We start from the raw sequence: 23,792 nt of genomic DNA, 5'->3' as shown, positions 1-23,792 counted from the left end.
TGTGTAACTAATTAACTGGATATATCAGTGTGTACTAACTAACCTGTTATATCAGTGCGTACTAACTAACCTGATATATCAGTGTGTACTAACTAACTAACCTGTTAAACAGTGTGTAACTAACTAACCTGTTATATCAGCGTGTAACGAACTAACCTGTTATATCAGTGTGTAACTAATTAACCGGATATATCAGTGTGTACTAACTAACCTGTTATATCAGTGTGTACTAACTAACCTGTTATATCAGTGTGTAACTAACTAACCTGTTATATCAGTGTGTAACTAACTAACCTGTTATATCAGTGTGTAACTAACTAACCTGTTATATCAGTGTGTAACTAACTAACCTGTTATATCAGTGTGTAACTAACTAACTAACTAACTAACTAACCTGTTATATATGTGTGTAACTAACCTGTTATATCAGTGTATAACTAACTAATCTATTATGAGTGGGTACTAACTAACCTGTTATATCAGCATGTAACTAACTAACCTGTTAAATCAGTGTGTAACTAACCTGTTATATCAGTGTGTAACTAACTAACCTGTTATATCAGTGTGTAACTAACTAACCTGTTATACCAGTGTGTAACTAACTAACCTGATATATTAGTGTGTAACTAACTAACCTGATATATCAGTGAGTAACTAACTAACCTGTTATACCAGTGAGTAACTGACTAACATGTTATCAGTGAGTAACTGGCTAACATGTTATCAGTGTGTACTAACTAACCTGTTATATCAGTGTTTAACTAACTAACCTGTTATATCAGTGTTTAACTAACTAACCTGTTATCAGTGTGTAACTGACTAACCTGTTATCAGTGTGTAACTGACTAACCTGTTATCAGTGTGTAACTAACTAACCTGTTATATCAGTGTACTAACTAACCTGTTATATCAGTGTGTAACTAACTAACCTGATATCAGTGAGTAACTAACTAACCTGTTAAATCAGTATGTAACTATCCTGTTATATCAGTGTGTACTAACTAACCTGTTATATCAGTGTGTAACTAACTAACCTGTTATACCAGTGAGTAACTGACTACCATGTTATCAGTGTTTAACTAACTAACCTGTTATATCAGTGTTTAACTAACTAACCTGTTATATCAGTGTTTAACTAACTAACCTGTTATATCAGTGTTTAACTAACTAACCTGTTATATCAGTGTTTAACTAACTAACCTGTTATCAGTGTGTAACTGACTAACCTGTTATCAGTGTGTAACTGACTAACCTGTTATCAGTGTGTAACTGACTAACCTGTTATCAGTGTACTAACTAACTAACCTGTTATATCAGTGTGTAACTAACTTACCTGTTATACCAATGTGTAACTAACTAACCTGTTATACCAGTGTGTAACTAACTAACCTGTTATATCAGTGTGTAACTAACTAACATGTTATATCAGTTTGTAACTAACTAACCTGTTATATCAGTGTGTAACTAACTAACCTGTTATATCAGTGTGTACTAACTAACCTGTTATATCAGTGTGTACTAACTAACCTGTTATATCAGTGTGTAACTAACTAACCTGTTATATCAGTGTGTAACTAACTAACCTGATATATCAGTGTGTAACTAATTAACCGGATATATCAGTGTGTACTAACTAATCTGTTATATCAGTGCGTACTAACTAACCTGATATATCAGTGTGTACTAACTAACTAACCTGTTAAATCAGTATGTAACTATCCTGTTATATCAGTGTGTACCAACTAACCTGTTATATCAGTGTGTAACTAACTAACCTGATATACCAGTGAGTAACTGACTAACATGTTATCAGTGAGTAACTGACTAATCTATTATGAGTGGGTTCTAACTAACCTGTTATCAGTGTGTAACTGACTAGCCTGTTATCAGCGTGTAACTAACTAACCTGTTATCAGTGTACTAACTAACCTGTTATATCAGTGTGTAACTAACTAACTAACCTGTTATATCAGTGTGTAACTAACTAACCTGTTATATCAGTGTGTAACTAACTAACCTGTTATATCAGTGTGTAACTAACTAACTAACCTGTTATATCAGTGTGTAACTAACTAACCTGTTATACCAGTGTGTAACTAACTAACCTGTTATACCAGTGTGTAACTAACTAACCTGTTATATCAGTGTGTAACTAACTAACCTGTTATATCAGTGTGTAACTAACTAACATGTTATATCAGTTTGTAACTAACTAACATGTTATATCAGTGTGTAACTAACTAACCTGTTATATCAGTGTGTAACTAACTAACTAACTAACTAACTAACCTGATATATCATTGTGTAACTAATTAACTGGATATATCAGTGTGTACTAACTAACCTGTTATATCAGTGCGTACTAACTAACCTGTTATATCAGTGTGCAACTAACCTGTTATATCAGTGTGTAACTAACTAACCTGTTTTATCAGTGTGTACTAACTAACCTGTTATATCAGTGCGTACTAACTAACCTGTTATATCAGTGTGCAACTAACCTGTTATATCAGTGTGTAACTAACTAACCTGTTATATCAGTGTGTAACTAACTAACCTGTTATATCAGTGTGTAACTAACTAACTAACCTGTTATATCAGTGTGTAACTAACTAACCTGTTATACCAGTGTGTAACTAACTAACCTGTTATAATAGTGTGTAACTAACTAACCTGTTAGATCAGTGTGTAACTAACTAACTAACCTGTTAGATCAGTGTGTAACTAACTAACCTGATATATCAGTGAGTAACTAACTAACCTGTTATCAGTGTGTACTAACTAACCTATTATATCAGTGTGTACTAACTAACCTGTTATATCAGTGTGTAACTAACTAACATGTTATATCAGTGTGTAACTAACTAACCTGTTATATCAGTGTGTAACTAACTAACTAACTAACTAACTAACCTGATATATCAGTGTGTAACTAATTAACCAGATATATCAGTGTGTACTAACTAATCTGTTATATCAGTGCGTACTAACTCACCTGATATATCAGTGTGTACTAACTAACTAACCTGTTTTATCAGTGCGTACTAACTAACCTGATATATCAGTGTGTACTAACTAACCTGTTATATCAGTGTGTAACTAACTAACCTGTTATATCAGTGTGTAACTAACTAACCTGATATATCAGTGAGTAACTAACTAACCTGTTATATCAGTGTGTACTAACTAACCTGTTATATCAGTGTGTAACTAACTAACCTGTTATACCAGTGTGTAACTAACTAACCTGTTATATCAGTGTGTACTAACTAACCTGTTATATCAGTGTGTACTAACTAACCTGTTATATCAGTGTGTAACTAACTAATCTATTATGAGTGGGTTCTAACTAACCTGTTATCAGTGTGTAACTGACTAGCCTGTTATCAGCGTGTAACTAACTAACCTGTTAGTGTGTAACTAACTAACCTGTTATATCAGTGTGTAACGAACTAACCTGTTATATCAGTGTGTAACTAACTAACCTGTTATATCAGTGTCTACTAACTATCCTGTTATATCAGTGTGTAACTAACTAACCTGTTATATCAGTGTGTACTAACTAACCTGTTATATCAGTGTGTAACTAACTAACTAACCTGTTAGATCAGTGTGTAACTAACTCACCTGATATATCAGTGAGTAACTAACTAACCTGTTAAATCAGTATGTAACTATCCTGTTATATCAGTGTGTACTAACTAACCTGTTATATCAGTGTGTAACTAACTAACCTGATATATCAGTGAGTAACTAACTAACCTGTTATAACAGTGAGTAACTGACTAACATGTTATCAGTGTGTACTAACTAACCTGTTAAATATCAGTGTGTACTAACTAACCTGTTATCAGTGTGTAACTGACTAACATGTTATCAGTGTGTAACTGACTAACCTGTTATCAGTGTGTAACTAACTAACCTGTTATCAGTGTACTAACTAACCTGTTATATCAGTGTGTAACTAACTAACCTGATATCAGTGAGTAACTAACTAACCTGTTAAATCAGTATGTAACTATCCTGTTATATCAGTGTGTACTAACTAACCTGTTATATCAGTGTGTAACTAACTAACCTGTTATATCAGTGTGTATTAACTAACCTGTTATATCAGTGTGTAACTAACTAACCTGTTATACCAGTGTGTAACTAACTAACCTGTTATATCAGTGTGTAACTAACTAACCTGTTATACCAGTGTGTAACTAACTAACCTGATATATTAGTGTGTAACTAACTAACCTGATATATCAGTGAGTAACTAACTAACCTGTTATACCAGTGAGTAACTGACTAACATGTTATTAGTGAGTAACTGGCTAACATGTTATCAGTGTGTACTAACTAACCTGTTATATCAGTGTTTAACTAACTAACCTGTTATATCAGTGTTTAACTAACTAACCTGTTATCAGTGTGTAACTGACTAACCTGTTATCAGTGTGTAACTGACTAACCTGTTTTCAGTGTGTAACTAACTAACCTGTTATATCAGTGTACTAACTAACCTGTTATATCAGTGTGTAACTAACTAACCTGATATCAGTGAGTAACTAACTAACCTGTTAAATCAGTATGTAACTATCCTGTTATATCAGTGTGTACTAACTAACCTGTTATATCAGTGTGTAACTAACTAACCTGTTATACCAGTGAGTAACTGACTACCATGTTATCAGTGTTTAACTAACTAACCTGTTATATCAGTGTTTAACTAACTAACCTGTTATATCAGTGTTTAACTAACTAACCTGTTATATCAGTGTTTAACTAACTAACCTGTTATATCAGTGTTTAACTAACTAACCTGTTATATCAGTGTTTAACTAACTAACCTGTTATCAGTGTGTAACTGACTAACCTGTTATCAGTGTGTAACTGACTAACCTGTTATCAGTGTACTAACTAACCTGTTATATCAGTGTGTAACTAACTAACTAACCTGTTATATCAGTGTGTAACTAACTTACCTGTTATACCAATGTGTAACTAACTAACCTGTTATACCAGTGTGTAACTAACTAACCTGTTATATCAGTGTGTAACTAACTAACATGTTATATCAGTTTGTAACTAACTAACCTGTTATATCAGTGTGTAACTAACTAACCTGTTATATCAGTGTGTACTAACTAACCTGTTATATCAGTGTGTACTAACTAACCTGTTATATCAGTGTGTAACTAACTAACCTGTTATATCAGTGTGTAACTAACTAACCTGATATATCAGTGTGTAACTAATTAACCGGATATATCAGTGTGTACTAACTAATCTGTTATATCAGTGCGTACTAACTAACCTGATATATCAGTGTGTACTAACTAACTAACCTGTTAAATCAGTATGTAACTATCCTGTTATATCAGTGTGTACCAACTAACCTGTTATATCAGTGTGTAACTAACTAACCTGATATACCAGTGAGTAACTGACTAACATGTTATCAGTGAGTAACTGACTAATCTATTATGAGTGGGTTCTAACTAACCTGTTATCAGTGTGTAACTGACTAGCCTGTTATCAGCGTGTAACTAACTAACCTGTTATCAGTGTACTAACTAACCTGTTATATCAGTGTGTAACTAACTAACTAACCTGTTATATCAGTGTGTAACTAACTAACTAACTAACCTGTTATATCAGCGTGTAACTAACTAACCTGTTATATCAGTGTGTAACTAACTAACTAACCTGTTATATCAGTGTGTAACTAACTAACCTGTTATACCAGTGTGTAACTAACTAACCTGTTATATCAGTGTATAACTAACTAACCTGTTATACCAGTGTGTAACTAACTAACCTGTTATATCAGTGTGTAACTAACTAACATGTTATATCAGTTTGTAACTAACTAACCTGTTATATCAGTGTGTAACTAACTAACTAACTAACTAACTAACTAACTAACCTGATATATCATTGTGTAACTAATTAACTGGATATATCAGTGTGTACTAACTAACCTGTTATATCAGTGCGTACTAACTAACCTGTTATATCAGTTTGCAACTAACCTGTTATATCAGTGTGTAACTAACTAACCTGTTTTATCAGTGTGTACTAACTAACCTGTTATATCAGTGCGTACTAACTAACCTGTTATATCAGTGTGCAACTAACCTGTTATATCAGTGTGTAACTAACTAACCTGTTATATCAGTGTTTAACTAACTAACCTGTTATCAGTGTTTAACTAACTAACCTGTTATATCAGTGTGTAACTAACTAACCTGTTATATCAGTGTGTAACTAACTAACTAACCTGTTAGATCAGTGTTAACTAACTAACTAACCTGTTAGATCAGTGTGTAACTAACTAACCTGATATATCAGTGAGTAACTAACTAACCTGTTATCAGTGTGTACTAACTAACCTGTTATATCAGTGTGTACTAACTAACCTGTTATATCAGTGTGTAACTAACTAACATGTTATATCAGTGTGTAACTAACTAACCTGTTATATCAGTGTGTAACTAACTAACTAACTAACTCCTGTTAGATCAGTGTGTAACTAACTCACCTGATATATCAGTGAGTAACTAACTAACCTGTTAAATCAGTATGTAACTAACTAACCTGTTATAACAGTGAGTAACTGACTAACATGTTATCAGTGAGTAACTGACTAACATGTTATCAGTGTGTACTAACTAACCTGTTAAATATCAGTGTGTACTAACTAACCTGTTATCAGTGTGTAACTGACTAACCTGTTATATCAGTTTGCAACTAACCTGTTATATCAGTGTGTAACTAACTAACCTGTTTTATCAGTGTGTACTAACTAACCTGTTATATCAGTGCGTACTAACTAACCTGTTATATCAGTGTGCAACTAACCTGTTATATCAGTGTGTAACTAACTAACCTGTTATATCAGTGTGTAACTAACTAACCTGATATCAGTGAGTAAATAACTAACCTGTTAAATCAGTATGTAACTATCCTGTTATATCAGTGTGTACTAACTAACCTGTTATATCAGTGTGTAACTAACTAACCTGTTATATCAGTGTGTATTAACTAACCTGTTATATCAGTGTGTAACTAACTAACCTGTTATACCAGTGTGTAACTAACTAACCTGTTATATCAGTGTGTAACTAACTAACCTGTTATACCAGTGTGTAACTAACTAACCTGATATATTAGTGTGTAACTAACTAACCTGATATATCAGTGAGTAACTAACTAACCTGTTATACCAGTGAGTAACTGACTAACATGTTATTAGTGAGTAACTGGCTAACATGTTATCAGTGTGTACTAACTAACCTGTTATATCAGTGTTTAACTAACTAACCTGTTATATCAGTGTTTAACTAACTAACCTGTTATCAGTGTGTAACTGACTAACCTGTTATCAGTGTGTAACTGACTAACCTGTTTTCAGTGTGTAACTAACTAACCTGTTATATCAGTGTACTAACTAACCTGTTATATCAGTGTGTAACTAACTAACCTGATATCAGTGAGTAACTAACTAACCTGTTAAATCAGTATGTAACTATCCTGTTATATCAGTGTGTACTAACTAACCTGTTATATCAGTGTGTAACTAACTAACCTGTTATACCAGTGAGTAACTGACTACCATGTTATCAGTGTTTAACTAACTAACCTGTTATATCAGTGTTTAACTAACTAACCTGTTATATCAGTGTTTAACTAACTAACCTGTTATATCAGTGTTTAACTAACTAACCTGTTATATCAGTGTTTAACTAACTAACCTGTTATATCAGTGTTTAACTAACTAACCTGTTATCAGTGTGTAACTGACTAACCTGTTATCAGTGTGTAACTGACTAACCTGTTATCAGTGTACTAACTAACCTGTTATATCAGTGTGTAACTAACTAACTAACCTGTTATATCAGTGTGTAACTAACTTACCTGTTATACCAATGTGTAACTAACTAACCTGTTATACCAGTGTGTAACTAACTAACCTGTTATATCAGTGTGTAACTAACTAACATGTTATATCAGTTTGTAACTAACTAACCTGTTATATCAGTGTGTAACTAACTAACCTGTTATATCAGTGTGTACTAACTAACCTGTTATATCAGTGTGTACTAACTAACCTGTTATATCAGTGTGTAACTAACTAACCTGTTATATCAGTGTGTAACTAACTAACCTGATATATCAGTGTGTAACTAATTAACCGGATATATCAGTGTGTACTAACTAATCTGTTATATCAGTGCGTACTAACTAACCTGATATATCAGTGTGTACTAACTAACTAACCTGTTAAATCAGTATGTAACTATCCTGTTATATCAGTGTGTACCAACTAACCTGTTATATCAGTGTGTAACTAACTAACCTGATATACCAGTGAGTAACTGATTAACATGTTATCAGTGAGTAACTGACTAATCTATTATGAGTGGGTTCTAACTAACCTGTTATCAGTGTGTAACTGACTAGCCTGTTATCAGCGTGTAACTAACTAACCTGTTATCAGTGTACTAACTAACCTGTTATATCAGTGTGTAACTAACTAACTAACCTGTTATATCAGTGTGTAACTAACTAACTAACTAACCTGTTATATCAGCGTGTAACTAACTAACCTGTTATATCAGTGTGTAACTAACTAACTAACCTGTTATATCAGTGTGTAACTAACTAACCTGTTATACCAGTGTGTAACTAACTAACCTGTTATATCAGTGTATAACTAACTAACCTGTTATACCAGTGTGTAACTAACTAACCTGTTATATCAGTGTGTAACTAACTAACATGTTATATCAGTTTGTAACTAACTAACCTGTTATATCAGTATGTAACTAACTAACTAACTAACTAACTAACTAACTAACTAACCTGATATATCATTGTGTAACTAATTAACTGGATATATCAGTGTGTACTAACTAACCTGTTATATCAGTGCGTACTAACTAACCTGTTATATCAGTTTGCAACTAACCTGTTATATCAGTGTGTAACTAACTAACCTGTTTTATCAGTGTGTACTAACTAACCTGTTATATCAGTGCGTACTAACTAACCTGTTATATCAGTGTGCAACTAACCTGTTATATCAGTGTGTAACTAACTAACCTGTTATATCAGTGTTTAACTAACTAACCTGTTATCAGTGTTTAACTAACTAACCTGTTATATCAGTGTGTAACTAACTAACCTGTTATATCAGTGTGTAACTAACTAACTAACCTGTTAGATCAGTGTGTAACTAACTAACTAACCTGTTAGATCAGTGTGTAACTAACTAACCTGATATATCAGTGAGTAACTAACTAACCTGTTATCAGTGTGTACTAACTAACCTGTTATATCAGTGTGTACTAACTAACCTGTTATATCAGTGTGTAACTAACTAACATGTTATATCAGTGTGTAACTAACTAACCTGTTATATCAGTGTGTAACTAACTAACTAACTAACTAACCTGTTAGATCAGTGTGTAACTAACTCACCTGATATATCAGTGAGTAACTAACTAACCTGTTAAATCAGTATGTAACTAACTAACCTGTTATAACAGTGAGTAACTGACTAACATGTTATCAGTGAGTAACTGACTAACATGTTATCAGTGTGTACTAACTAACCTGTTAAATATCAGTGTGTACTAACTAACCTGTTATCAGTGTGTAACTGACTAACATGTTATCAGTGTGTAACTGACTAACCTGTTATATCAGTGTACTAACTAACTAACCTGTTATATCAGTGTACTAACTAACCTGTTATATCAGTGTGTAACTAACTAACCTGATATATCAGTGTGTAACTAACTAACCTGTTATACCAGTGTGTAACTAACTAACCTGATATATTAGTGTGTAACTAACTAACCTGATATATCAGTGAGTAACTAACTAACCTGTTATACCAGTGAGTAACTGACTAACATGTTTTCAGTGAGTAACTGGCTAACATGTTATCAGTGTGTACTAACTAACCTGTTAAATATCAGTGTGTACTAACTAACCTGTTATATCAGTGTTTAACTAACTAACCTGTTATCAGTGTGTAACTGACTAACCTGTTATCAGTGTGTAACTAACTAACCTGTTATCAGTGTACTAACTAACATGTTATATCAGTGTGTAACTAACTAACCTGATATCAGTGAGTAACTAACTAACCTGTTAAATCAGTATGTAACTATCCTGTTATATCAGTGTGTACTAACTAACCTGTTATATCAGTGTGTAACTAACTAACCTGTTATATCAGTGTGTACTAACTAACCTGTTATATCAGTGTGTAACTAACTAACCTGTTATACCAGTGTGTAACTAACTAACCTGTTATATCAGTGTGTAACTAACTAACCTGTTATACCAGTGTGTAACTAACTAACCTGATATATTAGTGTGTAACTGACTAACCTGTTATATCAGTGTGTAACTGACTAACATGTTATATCAGTGTGTAACTAACTAACCTGTTATACCAGTGTGAACTAACTAACCTGTTATATCAGTGTGTAACTAACTAATCTATTATGAGTGGGTTCTAACTAACCTGTTATCAGTGTGTAACTGACTAGCCTGTTATCAGCGTGTAACTAACTAACCTGTTAGTGTGTAACTAACTAACCTGTTATATCAGTGTGTAACGAACTAACCTGTTATATCAGTGTCTACTAACTATCCTGTTATATCAGTGTGTAACTAACTAACCTGTTATATCAGTGTGTACTAACTAACCTGTTATATCAGTGTGTAACTAACTAACTAACCTGTTAGATCAGTGTGTAACTAACTCACCTGATATATCAGTGAGTAACTAACTAACCTGTTAAATCAGTATGTAACTATCCTGTTATATCAGTGTGTACTAACTAACCTGTTATATCAGTGTGTAACTAACTAACCTGATATATCAGTGTGTAACTATCTAACCTGTTATACCACTGTGTAACTAACTAACCTGATATATCAGTGTGTAACTGACTAACATGTTATCAGTGTGTACTAACTAACCTGTTATATATCAGTGTGTACTAACTAACCTGTTATATCAGTGTTTAACTAACTAACCTGTTATATCAGTGTTTAACTAACTAACCTGTTATCAGTGTGTAACTGACTAACCTGTTATCAGTGTGTAACTGACTAACCTGTTATCAGTGTGTAACTAACTAACCTGTTATCAGTGTACTAACTAACCTGTTATATCAGTGTGTAACTAACTAACCTGATATCAGTGAGTAACTAACTAACCTGTTATACCAGTGTGTAACTAACTAACCTGATATATCAGTGTGTAACTGACTAACCTGTTATATCAGTGTGTAACTGACTAACATGTTATATCAGTGTGTAACAAACTAACCTGTTATATCAGTGTGTAACTAACTAACCTGTTATACCAATGTGTAACTAACTAACCTGTTATACCAGTGTGTAACTAACTAACCTGTTATATCAGTGTATAACTAACTAACCTGTTATACCAGTGTGTAACTAACTAACCTGTTATATCAGTGTGTAACTAACTAACATGTTATATCAGTTTGTAACTAACTAACCTGTTATATCAGTGTGTAACTAACTAACATGTTATATCAGTGTGTAACTAACTAACTAACTAACCTGATATATCATTGTGTAACTAATTAACTGGATATATCAGTGTGTACTAACTAACCTGTTATATCAGTGCGTACTAACTAACCTGATATATCAGTGTGTACTAACTAACTAACCTGTTAAACAGTGTGTAACTAACTAACCTGTTATATCAGCGTGTAACGAACTAACCTGTTATATCAGTGTGTAACTAATTAACCGGATATATCAGTGTGTACTAACTAACCTGTTATATCAGTGTGTACTAACTAACCTGTTATATCAGTGTGTAACTAACTAACCTGTTATATCAGTGTGTAACTAACTAACCTGTTATATCAGTGTGTAACTAACTAACCTGTTATATCAGTGTGTAACTAACTAACTAACTAACTAACTAACTAACTAACCTGTTATATCTGTGTGTAACTAACCTGTTATATCAGTGTATAACTAACTAATCTATTATGAGTGGGTACTAACTAACCTGTTATATCAGCATGTAACTAACTAACCTGTTAAATCAGTGTGTAACTAACCTGTTATATCAGTGTGTAACTAACTAACCTGTTATATCAGTTTGCAACTAACCTTTTATATCATTGTGTAACTAACTAACCTGTTATATCAGTGTGTAACTAACTAACCTGTTATATCAGTTTGCAACTAACCTTTTATATCATTGTGTAACTAACTACCCTGTTAAATCAGTGTGTAACTAACCTGTTATATCAGTGTGTACTAACTAACCTGTTATATCAGTGTGTACTAACTAACCTGTTATATCAGTGTGTAACTAACTAACCTGTTATATCAGTGTGCAACTAACCTGTTATATCAGTGTGTAACTAACTAACCTGTTATATCAGTGTGCAACTAAGTAACTAACCTGTTATATCAGTGTGTAACTAAGTAACTAACCTGTTATCAGTGTGTTCTAACTAGTATAGATCATTACTTCTTTCATCTCATGGTATTGTCCCAGGAGGGCGTAGGGGCAGTAGGAGATGCTCATGGAGATAATGCCCATGCTGCTGATCATCACCATGGAGACGTAGACATTGGGGAAGATTGCCATGACGGCCGTACCGATGGAGAAGCCCAGCGTACCCAGGACGTAGATAACCTTGATGCTCAGGTCAAAGTTGTCCAGGTACTTCTGCAGTAAGGCTGAAACAATACAATATCATTGTTTATAAGCGATTGTAAGTGTAGTTTATATAAACAAGGGGAGGCCAAATCAAATGTATTTTATAAAGCCCTTTTTACATCAGCAGTTGTCACAAAGTGCTTTACAGATACTCAGCCTAAACCCCCAAAGAGCAAGCAATGCAGATGCAGAAGCACAGTGGCCGAAGCCTGAACCTACGAAGACACCTAGATTTCATATGGCCTCGTATAAAGAGTTGGTTTAGTTACAAGAGAGGTGACCCCTGTAAGTCTTATCCACACCGTGGGTCAACTAGACGACATTCACCATGATTTAGTGACCAGCAATTAGTACAGATTTCCTCTCGTGACTTACCCTGGGTGTTTAGGTGCTGGTTGCTGTACAGCTCTTTGTGAATAGTCCAATCATAAAAAGCACTACAATTTCTTTGGACTGATTGAGTGACTATCACTTGCACAAATCATCTCAGCTTACTGGCTTGTCATGGTCTAACCCTCCAGCATGGGAACAGAGCGACAGATAGCACATTGGCTGCAGACTGCGTACATTGTTTAGAAAGGACTTTATGGCTGCCTCAGAGCACACGGACCCTGGGCCCTGGGCGCTCAGCCTGGTCTGATAGACTAGACACAACATAGTAAATGTAAATCCAGGACACTCAACTTAGTATGATAGGTTACGTTTGGTATGGTTACATAAGACAGATGGTTACTTAAGGAAAAAACCAAAGTAGGGTGGGTGGGCGTATAACTCGAACGTCTAGCAACCCAAAGGTTGCGAGTTCGAATCTATTCACGGACAACATTAGCATTTTAGCTAATTAGCTACTTTTGAACTACTTACTACTTTTTAGCTACTTTGCAACTACTTAGCGTGTTAGCTAAACCTTCCCCTAACCCTTTTAGCTAACCCTTCCCCTAACCCTAACCTTAACCCAACAACCTAACTCCTAAACTTAACCCTAACCTTAACCCTAAACACTAGCTAACGTTAGCCACCTAGCTCGAATTTGTAACATATTGTACGTTTAGCTAATTCGTAACATATTGTACGTTTTGCAATTTCGTTATGCTTACCATACGAAATGTAACATATCACACTAAATTGATTTATTAGTTAGTTCAACCGTCCATTCTTCCATTCATCCATCCATCCTTCCATTCATCCATCCAATCATTTATTTATTCTACTCAATGACTGGTCACTCACCTGAGCAGGAGGCAGCGGTCAAGGCATAGATGACCAGCCCCCAGCAGCCCATCTGAACTCCTTTGTGGTAGTTCTGCAGTTCCGTGGAGTTAGCAGGAGCCTGGAGAGAGGAGGGAAAACAACAGCTCAGTTTAGTTAGGGATAGAGAATGGGAGGCCAGTATCCCAGAGGTTAGAGAGGCGGGCCAGCAACCAGAGGGTAACCGGTCGGCAACAAAAATCTGGTGGCGAGTGATCTGGCAATCGGAGATTGAGTTTGTGTGATTAATAGTTTTTTTATTTGCAGAAGACATGAAAAAATGACTTTGCCTTTATAAATACAATAGGCTATTTAATAACGTGGCATATTGGTCCTTGGCGTCCCAGTAGCCTTACCGTGGGGTCGCCGTGGTAGATGACCTGGCCCATGAAGTCAGTGTAGAAGACGGCCTCAGCGATGATGGAGAACCAGGTGAGGAGATGACAGACACAGAGCCTCATCAGCTCTGGAGGCATCTTCAGCATGGAAAGCCAGAGCAGCCTGACCGTGGTCTCCGTCTCCCCCTCCTCGCTCTCCGTGTCCCCGCTGGAGTTGGTGTTGCCTGACTGGTGGCGCGCTCTGGGGTTCTGCTGTTTCCTCTTCTGTCTCCGCTGCACCTCGTAGATGTCGTTCAAGCTGCGCGACGGCTTGATGAGCAGCGCGGCGTTGGCCCGCCGGTAGCGGTAGCGGTGGGAGCCCACGCGGCCGTAATAGGAGAAGGTGCAGGATGGCTGGCGGTAGAAGATGTGTCGGCGGCGCCGCATGGAGGCGTTGGTGCTGGCCGAGTTCTTCATGACCATGCAGCCGTGCCCGTTGGCGCCCTGGCCCAAGCTGTTGGCGTGCGCCCGGCCGTTGGGCGTCTTCTGCTCGTTGAGCTGGTTGTTGAGAAGCGCCACCTCCCCGTCGCGGTCCTGCTCCTGCAGGAACTGGGACAGCCGGCAGATCTTTTTTGAGGTTTTGAGGAGGTCCTGGCTGCCTGTGCTGCTGCTGCGGCGTGGTGGAGAGCCGTGGTAGGACGACAGGCGGTCGGCGAAGATGGAGGGCTCGATGTGAAGCAGGGACAGAGCATCGTGGTCCAGGTGATCCAGTGTGGCGTCGGCCATTTGCAGAACCGAGTCCGACTTGGACCTCACCATCTCCACATCCAGGAAGTCCATGTCGCTCAATGAGCGCCCGTCCTCGTCCCCCTCGCCGTCCCCGTAGAACTCGTAACGGTCGTAACGATCGCAAGGGTCGTAGATGTCGTCCTCTCCTATGAGCTCCATGTGGGGGGTGTTGTGGCCATGGAACTTCCCCAGGGAGCAGTTGGCCTTGTGGGCCGTGGAGGAGCCAGCGTCGGCCTCCTCGTCCAGCCGGTCCTGCTGGGGGCTGTACCGCTGCTCTTCGATGCTGAACAGATGCAGCACCACAGAGATAGTGAACAAGATGGCGGCGAAGAAGAAGAGAATCTGCTCCTGGGACTTGAAGATAGAGCCCAGGAATGTGTGGGTCCAGTCCAGACCGCCTAGCGCGTAGCCCACCGCTCCCCCACAACCTGGCCCATGCACACACACACAAAATACACAATTAGCATCTCTAATAACATAACATAGCAAGCCAGCATGGATCTCCGTTTCAGCTGAATTTCCTGTATGAAAATATTACATTACTTAAAAAACTTTCACAGACATTACAGACAAAGGTATTGGCATGGAAACATCCTGAAATACAAGGTGAGTGCTACTAAGACGTGTATCGTACCAGAGGAGAAGGCGTGGATGTTGAGGGCCATGTCTTGTTCTTCGGTGTCTGCCACGTCTAGTAGGTAAGCCCTTATGGGACCCTCGGTTGCGTCTGCACTGAAGTCCAGCACCACTACACCGAGCACCGTCAGAACGATCCCTATGGGCTGGTTATTTGGCACGTCGCCGACAGCAAGACCTGGAACACAAACAGAGTCAGAGTTGGTATCCTAGCTGGTACAACACCTTCAGAAAACCATAGGCATAATTCACAGACAGAAAGTTCGCAACAGAGACCATATCATTCCAATCCAGTATACATATTGATAAGCTATATCCATCCTAGTTACTTTGCTGCTCTGCAACTATGAGAACACAGCAGGATCGAGATATTGCACGTGAATCAATACCCGATTAGTGGGTTACAATTATGGCACGTAACTGCCTTCTAACACACACACACACACACAACCATATACCCTAGGTCATTCATAGCCATTTGCCAAGGTGCTGCGTGACTACTATCTGTGCCCTTGTGTCTGGTCCAACCTGTGACCTTGTCTTACCCAGAGGTCTGGTCTGAGCTGTGACCTTGTCTTACCCAGAGGTCTAGTGTCTGAAGTTCAGTCACCCCAACAAACATTGGTTCATGGCACATGCTGACGTATATATGGTATATTCCACCTCAGAGGACAGGAAGAACTTGATTGGATGATCACCCTCAGGGCTACAGGGAATATCTAGATTGTCACTGTGTGATGAAAACCAAACTCAATTTTTGCCAATTTTCATATTTTTACATGTATTGAAAGCAGTAACCCCTTCAACGTACTCTGAACATTTCTTAACAAGGACCAAGAAAATGTATTCAAAATAGCTTCTTAAGTTTCCAAATTGTATGTTCGTTAATGGTAAAATATGGACTTTTTTTTCTCCATTTCCTGAAAAGTTCCTGTTTTTTTTAGATAAGAGGTTTTCATCTGACAGCGACGATATGATACCTCATCAGTGTATACTATTTAAAAGAGACTCCTGTCCTAGTTCACTCCAACGCAGAGTTATCAGTACAAGCATCACACGTAAATATCATTTATCAAAATATCCTCTAAAAATAAACACTAGCCAGTAAAACACAACATCATCCCTGTACGGTAAGTGTCATTAGTGACATTGCAAGTCTGGCCTACTGTGAATTATTTCACTGGGAATCTAAACTCTTAGTTGTAAACTTCCATTTACTACTTCCATCATAACATTGAGCCCAGAGGAACTCCCCATTCCCAGGACACAACAACAAACAAGTCATTATTCAAATGTTCTCATAAAGGGACAAAGCTCTTTAGAATTTATTTAGCTAATTAACAACAACCACAGAGGAAGAGAAGTGTAAATTTGTATTACTGAAGTCTGTACTGTCTGAGCCTGTGTGTAGTCAGTCAGTGTGTACGTAGTAAGCAAAGCCTTTCTTCCTGACAATGGAGTGGCCGACGAGCAGTGTGCTAGCGCTGGAGACAGGAAGCAGCTCCAGATAGGCAATGAAAGGTAAGTAAGGGGGCACAACAGGAAACGTTTCCCTGTGAACTGGTTCCTAGTCCTTTCCCATGTCACAGAGACTGACAGGGTTCACACACACCGTTCGGCCCAGCAGGTCAGCGTACACTGGAGTCTGTAGCCTTGCTGCTTCTCTTTTTCAGCAAGTTACTGTGACCCACAGCACTGGGACCTGAGCTGGGGGTGACAACGCACAAATAGCCGCTCTGGGAGGGCTACGGTGAGGGCACTGCTCGGACATACACACACATTCACAGAAACGTGCACACACACACACACTTCAAAATAACACAGTCCAACTAAATCCAATCCAATCCAAAGACCTTTCAAGCTTTTCAGGTGTTCAGTGACCTCAGGCCATGCAGTCACATCTCCAAAAAGCAGAGAAAGTAAAGCAAAGTGCCCTATCCCTTCCACTACTACCAGACTCTTCAGTCCTAATTGGTTGACTGTCCTGAAGCCAGCAGCACATCAATTATATGGGATATCTATTGATCTTCCCCTCTGCTGTGCCTTTCAAGCACGGAACAAAATGGATCCCTTCTCTCTCTCCCTCTTCTGCCTGCACAGATAGCAGCATTTAGGGTCACTTCCACTGGTAATGATAATGAGTAGCCAGTAGGCTAATGTAGGATGTGAAACTCCTGATGGAAGTGGAACTTGATGTGTGTGTTGCATTAGAACAGAGTTGAAGTTATAGAACCAGGCTCTTTTTTGGGGGGGTATTTTACCCCCTTTTTCTCCCCAATTTCGTGGTATCCAATTGGTAGTTACAGTCTTGTTCCATCGCTGCAACTCCCGTACGGACACGGGAGAGGCGAAGGTCGAGAGTCGTGCGTCCTCCGAAACAACCCAACCGAGCCGCACTGCTTCTTGACACAGTGCCCGCTTAACCCGGAAGCCAGCCGCACCAATGTGTTGGAGGAAACACTGTACACCTGGCGACCGAGTCAGCGTGCACTGCGCCCGGCATGTTACAGGAGTCGCTAGTGCGTGATGGGACAAGAACATCCCTGCCGGCCAAACCCTCCCCTACACTGGACGACGCTGGGCCAATTGTGCGCTGCCCCATGGGTCTCCCGGTCGCGGCAGAGCATGGACTCGAACCAGGATCTCTAGTGGCACAGCTAGCACTGCGATGCAGTGCCTTAGACCACTGCGCCACTCAGGAGGCCCTTGCTCTCCTTTCTAAACTCAGGAGAACCACATTAGTGAGACACAGCCAGAGATACTTTTCAATTCAATATGCTTCATATCACAACTCACACTCAAGAAGAATACTTATTAGGTGAGGCTAAAAGACTGACTTACTAACTGACTGGCTGACTGACTAGCTGACTGACCGGCTGCTATCATGGATAACAAGAGGATGTCATTAGCCTATTCTATGAACTCAATCACTTTCCTGTCACACACACACTGGCAATAAGGGGTTAAACCGTCAGATAGGACTTGACGGTTAATTAGAGATGGCTTTAGAAGGTATTGTATCTCAGATACAATACACACACGTACACATGGATTTTGTATTGTAGATATGTGGTAGTGGTGGAGTAGGGGCCTGAGGGCACACAGTGTGTTGTGAAATCTGTGAATGTATTGTAATGTTTTTAAAATTGTATAACTGCCTTAATTTTGCTGGACCCCAGGAAGAGTAGCTGCTGCCTTGGCAGCAGCTTATGGGGACCCATAATAAATACAAATACAAAGTATGTGTGGGTGGGTGTGTGCCTGTTCTGTCTTTCAACTCCCGGAGGTTGTCAGACTACAAAGTCTATAGGGTTAGTGTGAATTCCTGTCCCAAATAGAGGATGTGCCTGTCTAGCATAGTGTCAGGTGGTGTCTGCGCTCTCTGCTCCAGCAGGGGATGGCAGGTGTCTGCCAGTGTTCCTGTAACGTGAGGCCTTTCATCTCAAATAAATAACCATTTCAACACCATTACTGCCAGTGGGTAAAAATGGCGAATGCAGCTGTGGATGGTTGCATCTAATAACCTAACTTCTCTAAACTGGCAAGCTGCCCAACTGAACAGATTTGATCAATAATTTATTTTAACGATCAATTGGTTCAACTTTTAACCTTAACCTATAGTGACAATGTAACAATGTTGGTTATTGAATTCCTGGTGGAGTACACAGCAGCTCTTTCTACAGGCCTCGCCTCTCCTTTCTCCTGCCCCACTACCCTCCACATCTCACTCCCCTGCATAACCCCCAGTCTCACCGATGAGTGACCCGTTGAGGAAGAGTGCCACTCCAAACAACACGCCCACACACAGGGCCAGGATGAAAGGTCGTCGCCGGCCCCATTTCAGGGTGCAGCGGTCGCTGGCTGAGCCAATCAGAGGTGTGAAGATCAGACCCAGGATGGGGCTCAGGAACCACGTCAGGCTGTAATACTGTTCTGGAAGACCTGGAGATAGACAAGAAGGAAACAAGGGGTATAGGGTTATCATCATCATCCAAACAGGCAGCACGTTTGGAACTGTGTGGAGCATAGATGCATATAGGATCACTGTTCTGGAGGACTTGAACACAGGATAAAAAATTGAACATGTACTTTAGGGGCTAGTTTCCCAGACTAAAAAGCACAACCAATGGAGATTCTCTACTGGACTGCACGTACACTATATACACAAAAGTATGTGGACACCCTTTCAAATGAGTGGATTCGGGTATTTCAGGCACACCTGTTGCTGACAGGTGTATAAAATCGAGCACACAGCCATGCAATCTCCATAGACAAACATTGGCAGTAGAATGGCCTTACTGAAGAGCTCAGTGACTTTCAACGTGGCACCGTCATAGGATGCCACCTTTCCAACAAGTCAGTTCGTCAAATTTCTGCCCTGCTAGAGCTGCCCCGGTCAACTGTAAGTGCTGTTATTGTGAAGTGGAAACGTTTAGGAGCAACAACGGCTCAGCCGCGAAGTGGTAGGCCACACAAGCTCACAGAACGGGACCGCGAGTGCTGAAGCGCGTAGCACGTAAAAATTGTATGTCCTCGGTTGCAACACTCCCTACCGAATTCCAAACTGCCTCTGGAAGCAACGTCAGCACAAGAACTGTTAGTCGGGAGCTTCATGAAATGGGTTTCCATGGCCGAGCAGCCGCACACAAGCCTAAGATCACCATGCACAATGCCAAGCGTCGGCTGGAGTGGTGTAAAGCTTGCCGCCATTGGACTCTGGAGCAGTGGAAATGCGTTCTCTGGAGTGATGAATCACGCTTCACCATCTGGCAGTCCGAACGAATGAATCTGGGTTTGGCGGATGCCAGGAGAACGCTACCTGCCCCAATGCATAGTGCAAACTGTTCGGTGGAGGAGGAATAATGGTCTGGGGCTGTTTTTCATGGTTCAGGCTAGGCCACTTAGTTCCAGTAAAGGGAAATCTTAATGCTACAGCATACTAGCGATTCTGTGCTTCCAACTCTGTGGCAACAGTTTGGGGAAGGCCCTTTCCTGTTTCAGCATGACAATGCCCCCGTGCACAAAGCGAGGTCCATACAAAAATGGTTTGTCAAGATCGTTGTGGAAGAACTTGACTGGCCTGCACAGAGCCCTGACCTAAAACCCATCTAACACCTTTGGGATGAATTGGAACGCTGACTGCAAGACAGGCCTAATCGCCCAACATCAGTGCCCAACTTCACTAATGCTCGTGGCTGAATGGAAGCAAGTCCCTGCAGCAATGTTCCAACATCTAGTGAAAAGCCTTCCCATAAGAGTGGAGGCGGTTATAGCAGCAAAGGGGGGACCAACTCCATATTAATGCCTATGATTTTGGAATGAGATGTCCGATGAGAAGGTGTCCACATACTATTGGTCATGTAGTGTATTTTTTTGTCCAGGACTTGGCTTAGTCTGTGTTGGGGAAACAGGCCCTTGATGAACTGTTTATGACAGTGTGAACATGTAGCATATTGACCTAGACTAGGGGATCTAGGCTATGGTCTAGCCAGAAGAGAGAAGGAGAAACCCAAACAGGTGTAATATTTGGCACTGTGTGGACACACATGAGCGGGGACAACATCAGGCTGGTATAGCCTTATCTCCGATCCAAAAAAGACTCAAACCAGGAAGGATTGGAGCAAGCTTGGCCTTTATACCCAGAGAAGGATTTGTATTCCTTTTTCTGAATTCCAAAAGGCTCTAATAAGAAGCCAACAGTAAATAAAGCTATTTGGTACACAGTCCAGTGCAGCCCAGTTGTACTTGTAGTAATCCTGATCCTCTCGTGTGGCTGGCTGTGCTGGCAGACTTCCCTCCGGCCGGCTCTGACCGGCCCAGCCACTATACACCTTTCATTGTTAGTGGGGGGAACAGTGTGTGTTTGTTTCCTGCTGCTCTGAGAGAGGTGGCCTATATAGGAGAGAGGGCAGGCCTCTAACATGTACCCACGTCTGGCTCTGGGAAGCAGCCAACATACAGTACAGTACTATACAGTATACTGATAGAATCAGCTGAGCAGGGCTGTGAGAAACACGGAGGAATGAGATCAGCAGTTTTAAGTGTGTGTGTGAAATAAGTTTTGTGTGTGTGTGTGTGTGTGTGTGTGTATGTGTGTGTGTGTGTGTGTGTGTGTGTGTGTGTGTGTGTGTGTTCGATCACAGCAGTGTGTATACTCCAGGCTTATGAACACAGTCATTAGCCCTATATTGATCTCAGGTCATGAGAATAAGTCCTCACGAACATAGATACTGGTGAGAGGCTGTCTCTAGGTGAAATTAGGTAGAGGTCATATGATAATAAGGATCACCAGGGCTGTGAAGCTCTCATCCCTCGATAACACATGCATGTAACATGCACATACACACAGGCATGCACACACAGGAAAGGCCTTATGATAATATAACAATTGTATTAGACAATAACGTAATAATAAATTAATACAACCACAGGCAAATGATCAAGTAAGGAAATAGGCTTTTTAATAGGCCTACTGTTCATTATCCTCAAGATACCTTGAAGGGATACTTCAGGATTTAGGAAATTCATCCCTTTATCTACTTCCCCAGAGTCAGATGAACTCATGGATACCATTTTTATGTCTCTGCATCCAGTATTAAGGAAGTTAGAGGTTGTTCCGCAAGCCAAAGCTAACTAGCGTTAGCGAAATAACTGGAAGCCTATAGTATCTACTAGCATGCTTGCAGTTACCATAGACTTCTAGTCATTGTGCTAACGCTAGTTAAAAGCTTCCTTAAAACTGCACGCAGAGACATAAAAATGGTATCCATGAGTTCATCCGACTCTGGGGAAGTAGATAAAGGGCTTCATTGACAAAATCCTGATGTATCCCTTTAAGATACCCAAGATTACCCTCTCTTCTCACGACTAACCCATGGACTACAGATGAAACGCTGGTGCAATGGCATTTTGTACATGGTCCCTGACAAATAAACAAATAAAATACAAATACAGGGGGTTACAGGTTATAGCTACAAATGATTCCACACTTGGAAGTGCCTCAAGTCCTGTCATCTCAGTCCACACACAAACACAAACACATATCACGTAACCCCTAAACAGCACGTAGCTGGCGATTAAGGTTATGTAAAAGGAGGAAGAGATTGGGGGCGTCTTAAGGGAGGTGAAGTCAGACTGATGGACACAGCCCAAGGACCTGTGAGCCACATTCAAACTTAACACGCAGTCAATAATACTGAATCTGAACGGACTAAAACCTCAGCAAAGCCACTTATACACATTAGACCTGTACCCATTTAGACACTTTGCCATATGTTTAGACAACTTTCAGTCACCTTTCACCTTCAGTCTTGTAGGCATTTTTTTGCACAATTCACACACACACAGTTAGGCTATGCATGCCATACTCATACTCAATTTGCTTCACATACTCATTTCATTAGTCACACCATTGTAACTATCCAATAAAACAACAGGTAAATCAATCAAGAAGACAGAAAAAAGCCTCGCCTCAGGCCATATTTCCTTAGGAAGCCAATGAACTGAATCAAGGGTGTGATGTTTTTTTTTTTAATTGTGTTTATTACTAAGAGGGACCATCCAGAGGTGTGTAGTGCACTGACTGCTGAGGGTGTAAGACATGAGATCAACACCCTCTATTTATAGAAGCTGATTAGGCTCAGGGAGGGACCAGGGTGGAGGTTATTGAGAGGAAGGACAGTGACAGGAGGCCTGGCCAGAGAATCAGTCCACAGGCTGGACGACACAGAGCAATGTTGCTCTTTAAATCCTCCCATCGGTCTGGTCATAACAGGATTGAGGCGCGGGACAGGACAGTGACGGCACGAACGCATGCACATACATGCACACACACACGCACGCACACACACACTCTCTCTCATCTTCTCTGGGCTATTAAAGGCTAACTGTCATCTCACTGACTGACATCGGCCAAAGTATCCCTGTTACGTAGTGTGATTGCTGAATGACAAGACATCTTTGGTGAAGAGGCCAAATCATTAGTCACTGGCCAGGCACAGAATGGAGTCCTGGTGTACACAAATGGTAGTATGCTAGTAATATGCACATAATAACATATGTTGATGGACACG

General features: G+C 39.6%; 1 protein-coding gene across 2 annotated transcripts in view; it reads right to left on the bottom strand.

Annotated features, from left to right (window-relative positions):
* Positions 1-23,792, bottom strand: part of LOC121571837 (solute carrier family 45 member 4-like) — a 95,623-nt gene that overhangs the window by 24,051 nt on the left and 47,780 nt on the right. For both annotated transcript variants that reach the window (XM_041883549.2, XM_041883550.2), the window contains 5 exons: positions 19,474-19,662; positions 15,719-15,898; positions 14,335-15,512; positions 13,961-14,060; positions 12,539-12,750 (listed from right to left, as the gene is read on the bottom strand). In XM_041883549.2, coding sequence (XP_041739483.2) covers positions 12,539-12,750; positions 13,961-14,060; positions 14,335-15,512; positions 15,719-15,898; positions 19,474-19,662 — 1,859 coding nt within the window. The remainder of the gene's footprint in view (positions 1-12,538; positions 12,751-13,960; positions 14,061-14,334; positions 15,513-15,718; positions 15,899-19,473; positions 19,663-23,792) is intronic.

The sequence above is a fragment of the Coregonus clupeaformis genome, chromosome 8 (genome assembly GCF_020615455.1).
Source record: "Coregonus clupeaformis isolate EN_2021a chromosome 8, ASM2061545v1, whole genome shotgun sequence".
NCBI lineage: Eukaryota > Metazoa > Chordata > Actinopteri > Salmoniformes > Salmonidae > Coregonus > Coregonus clupeaformis.
This window is presented reverse-complemented; position numbering and strand designations above follow the sequence as displayed.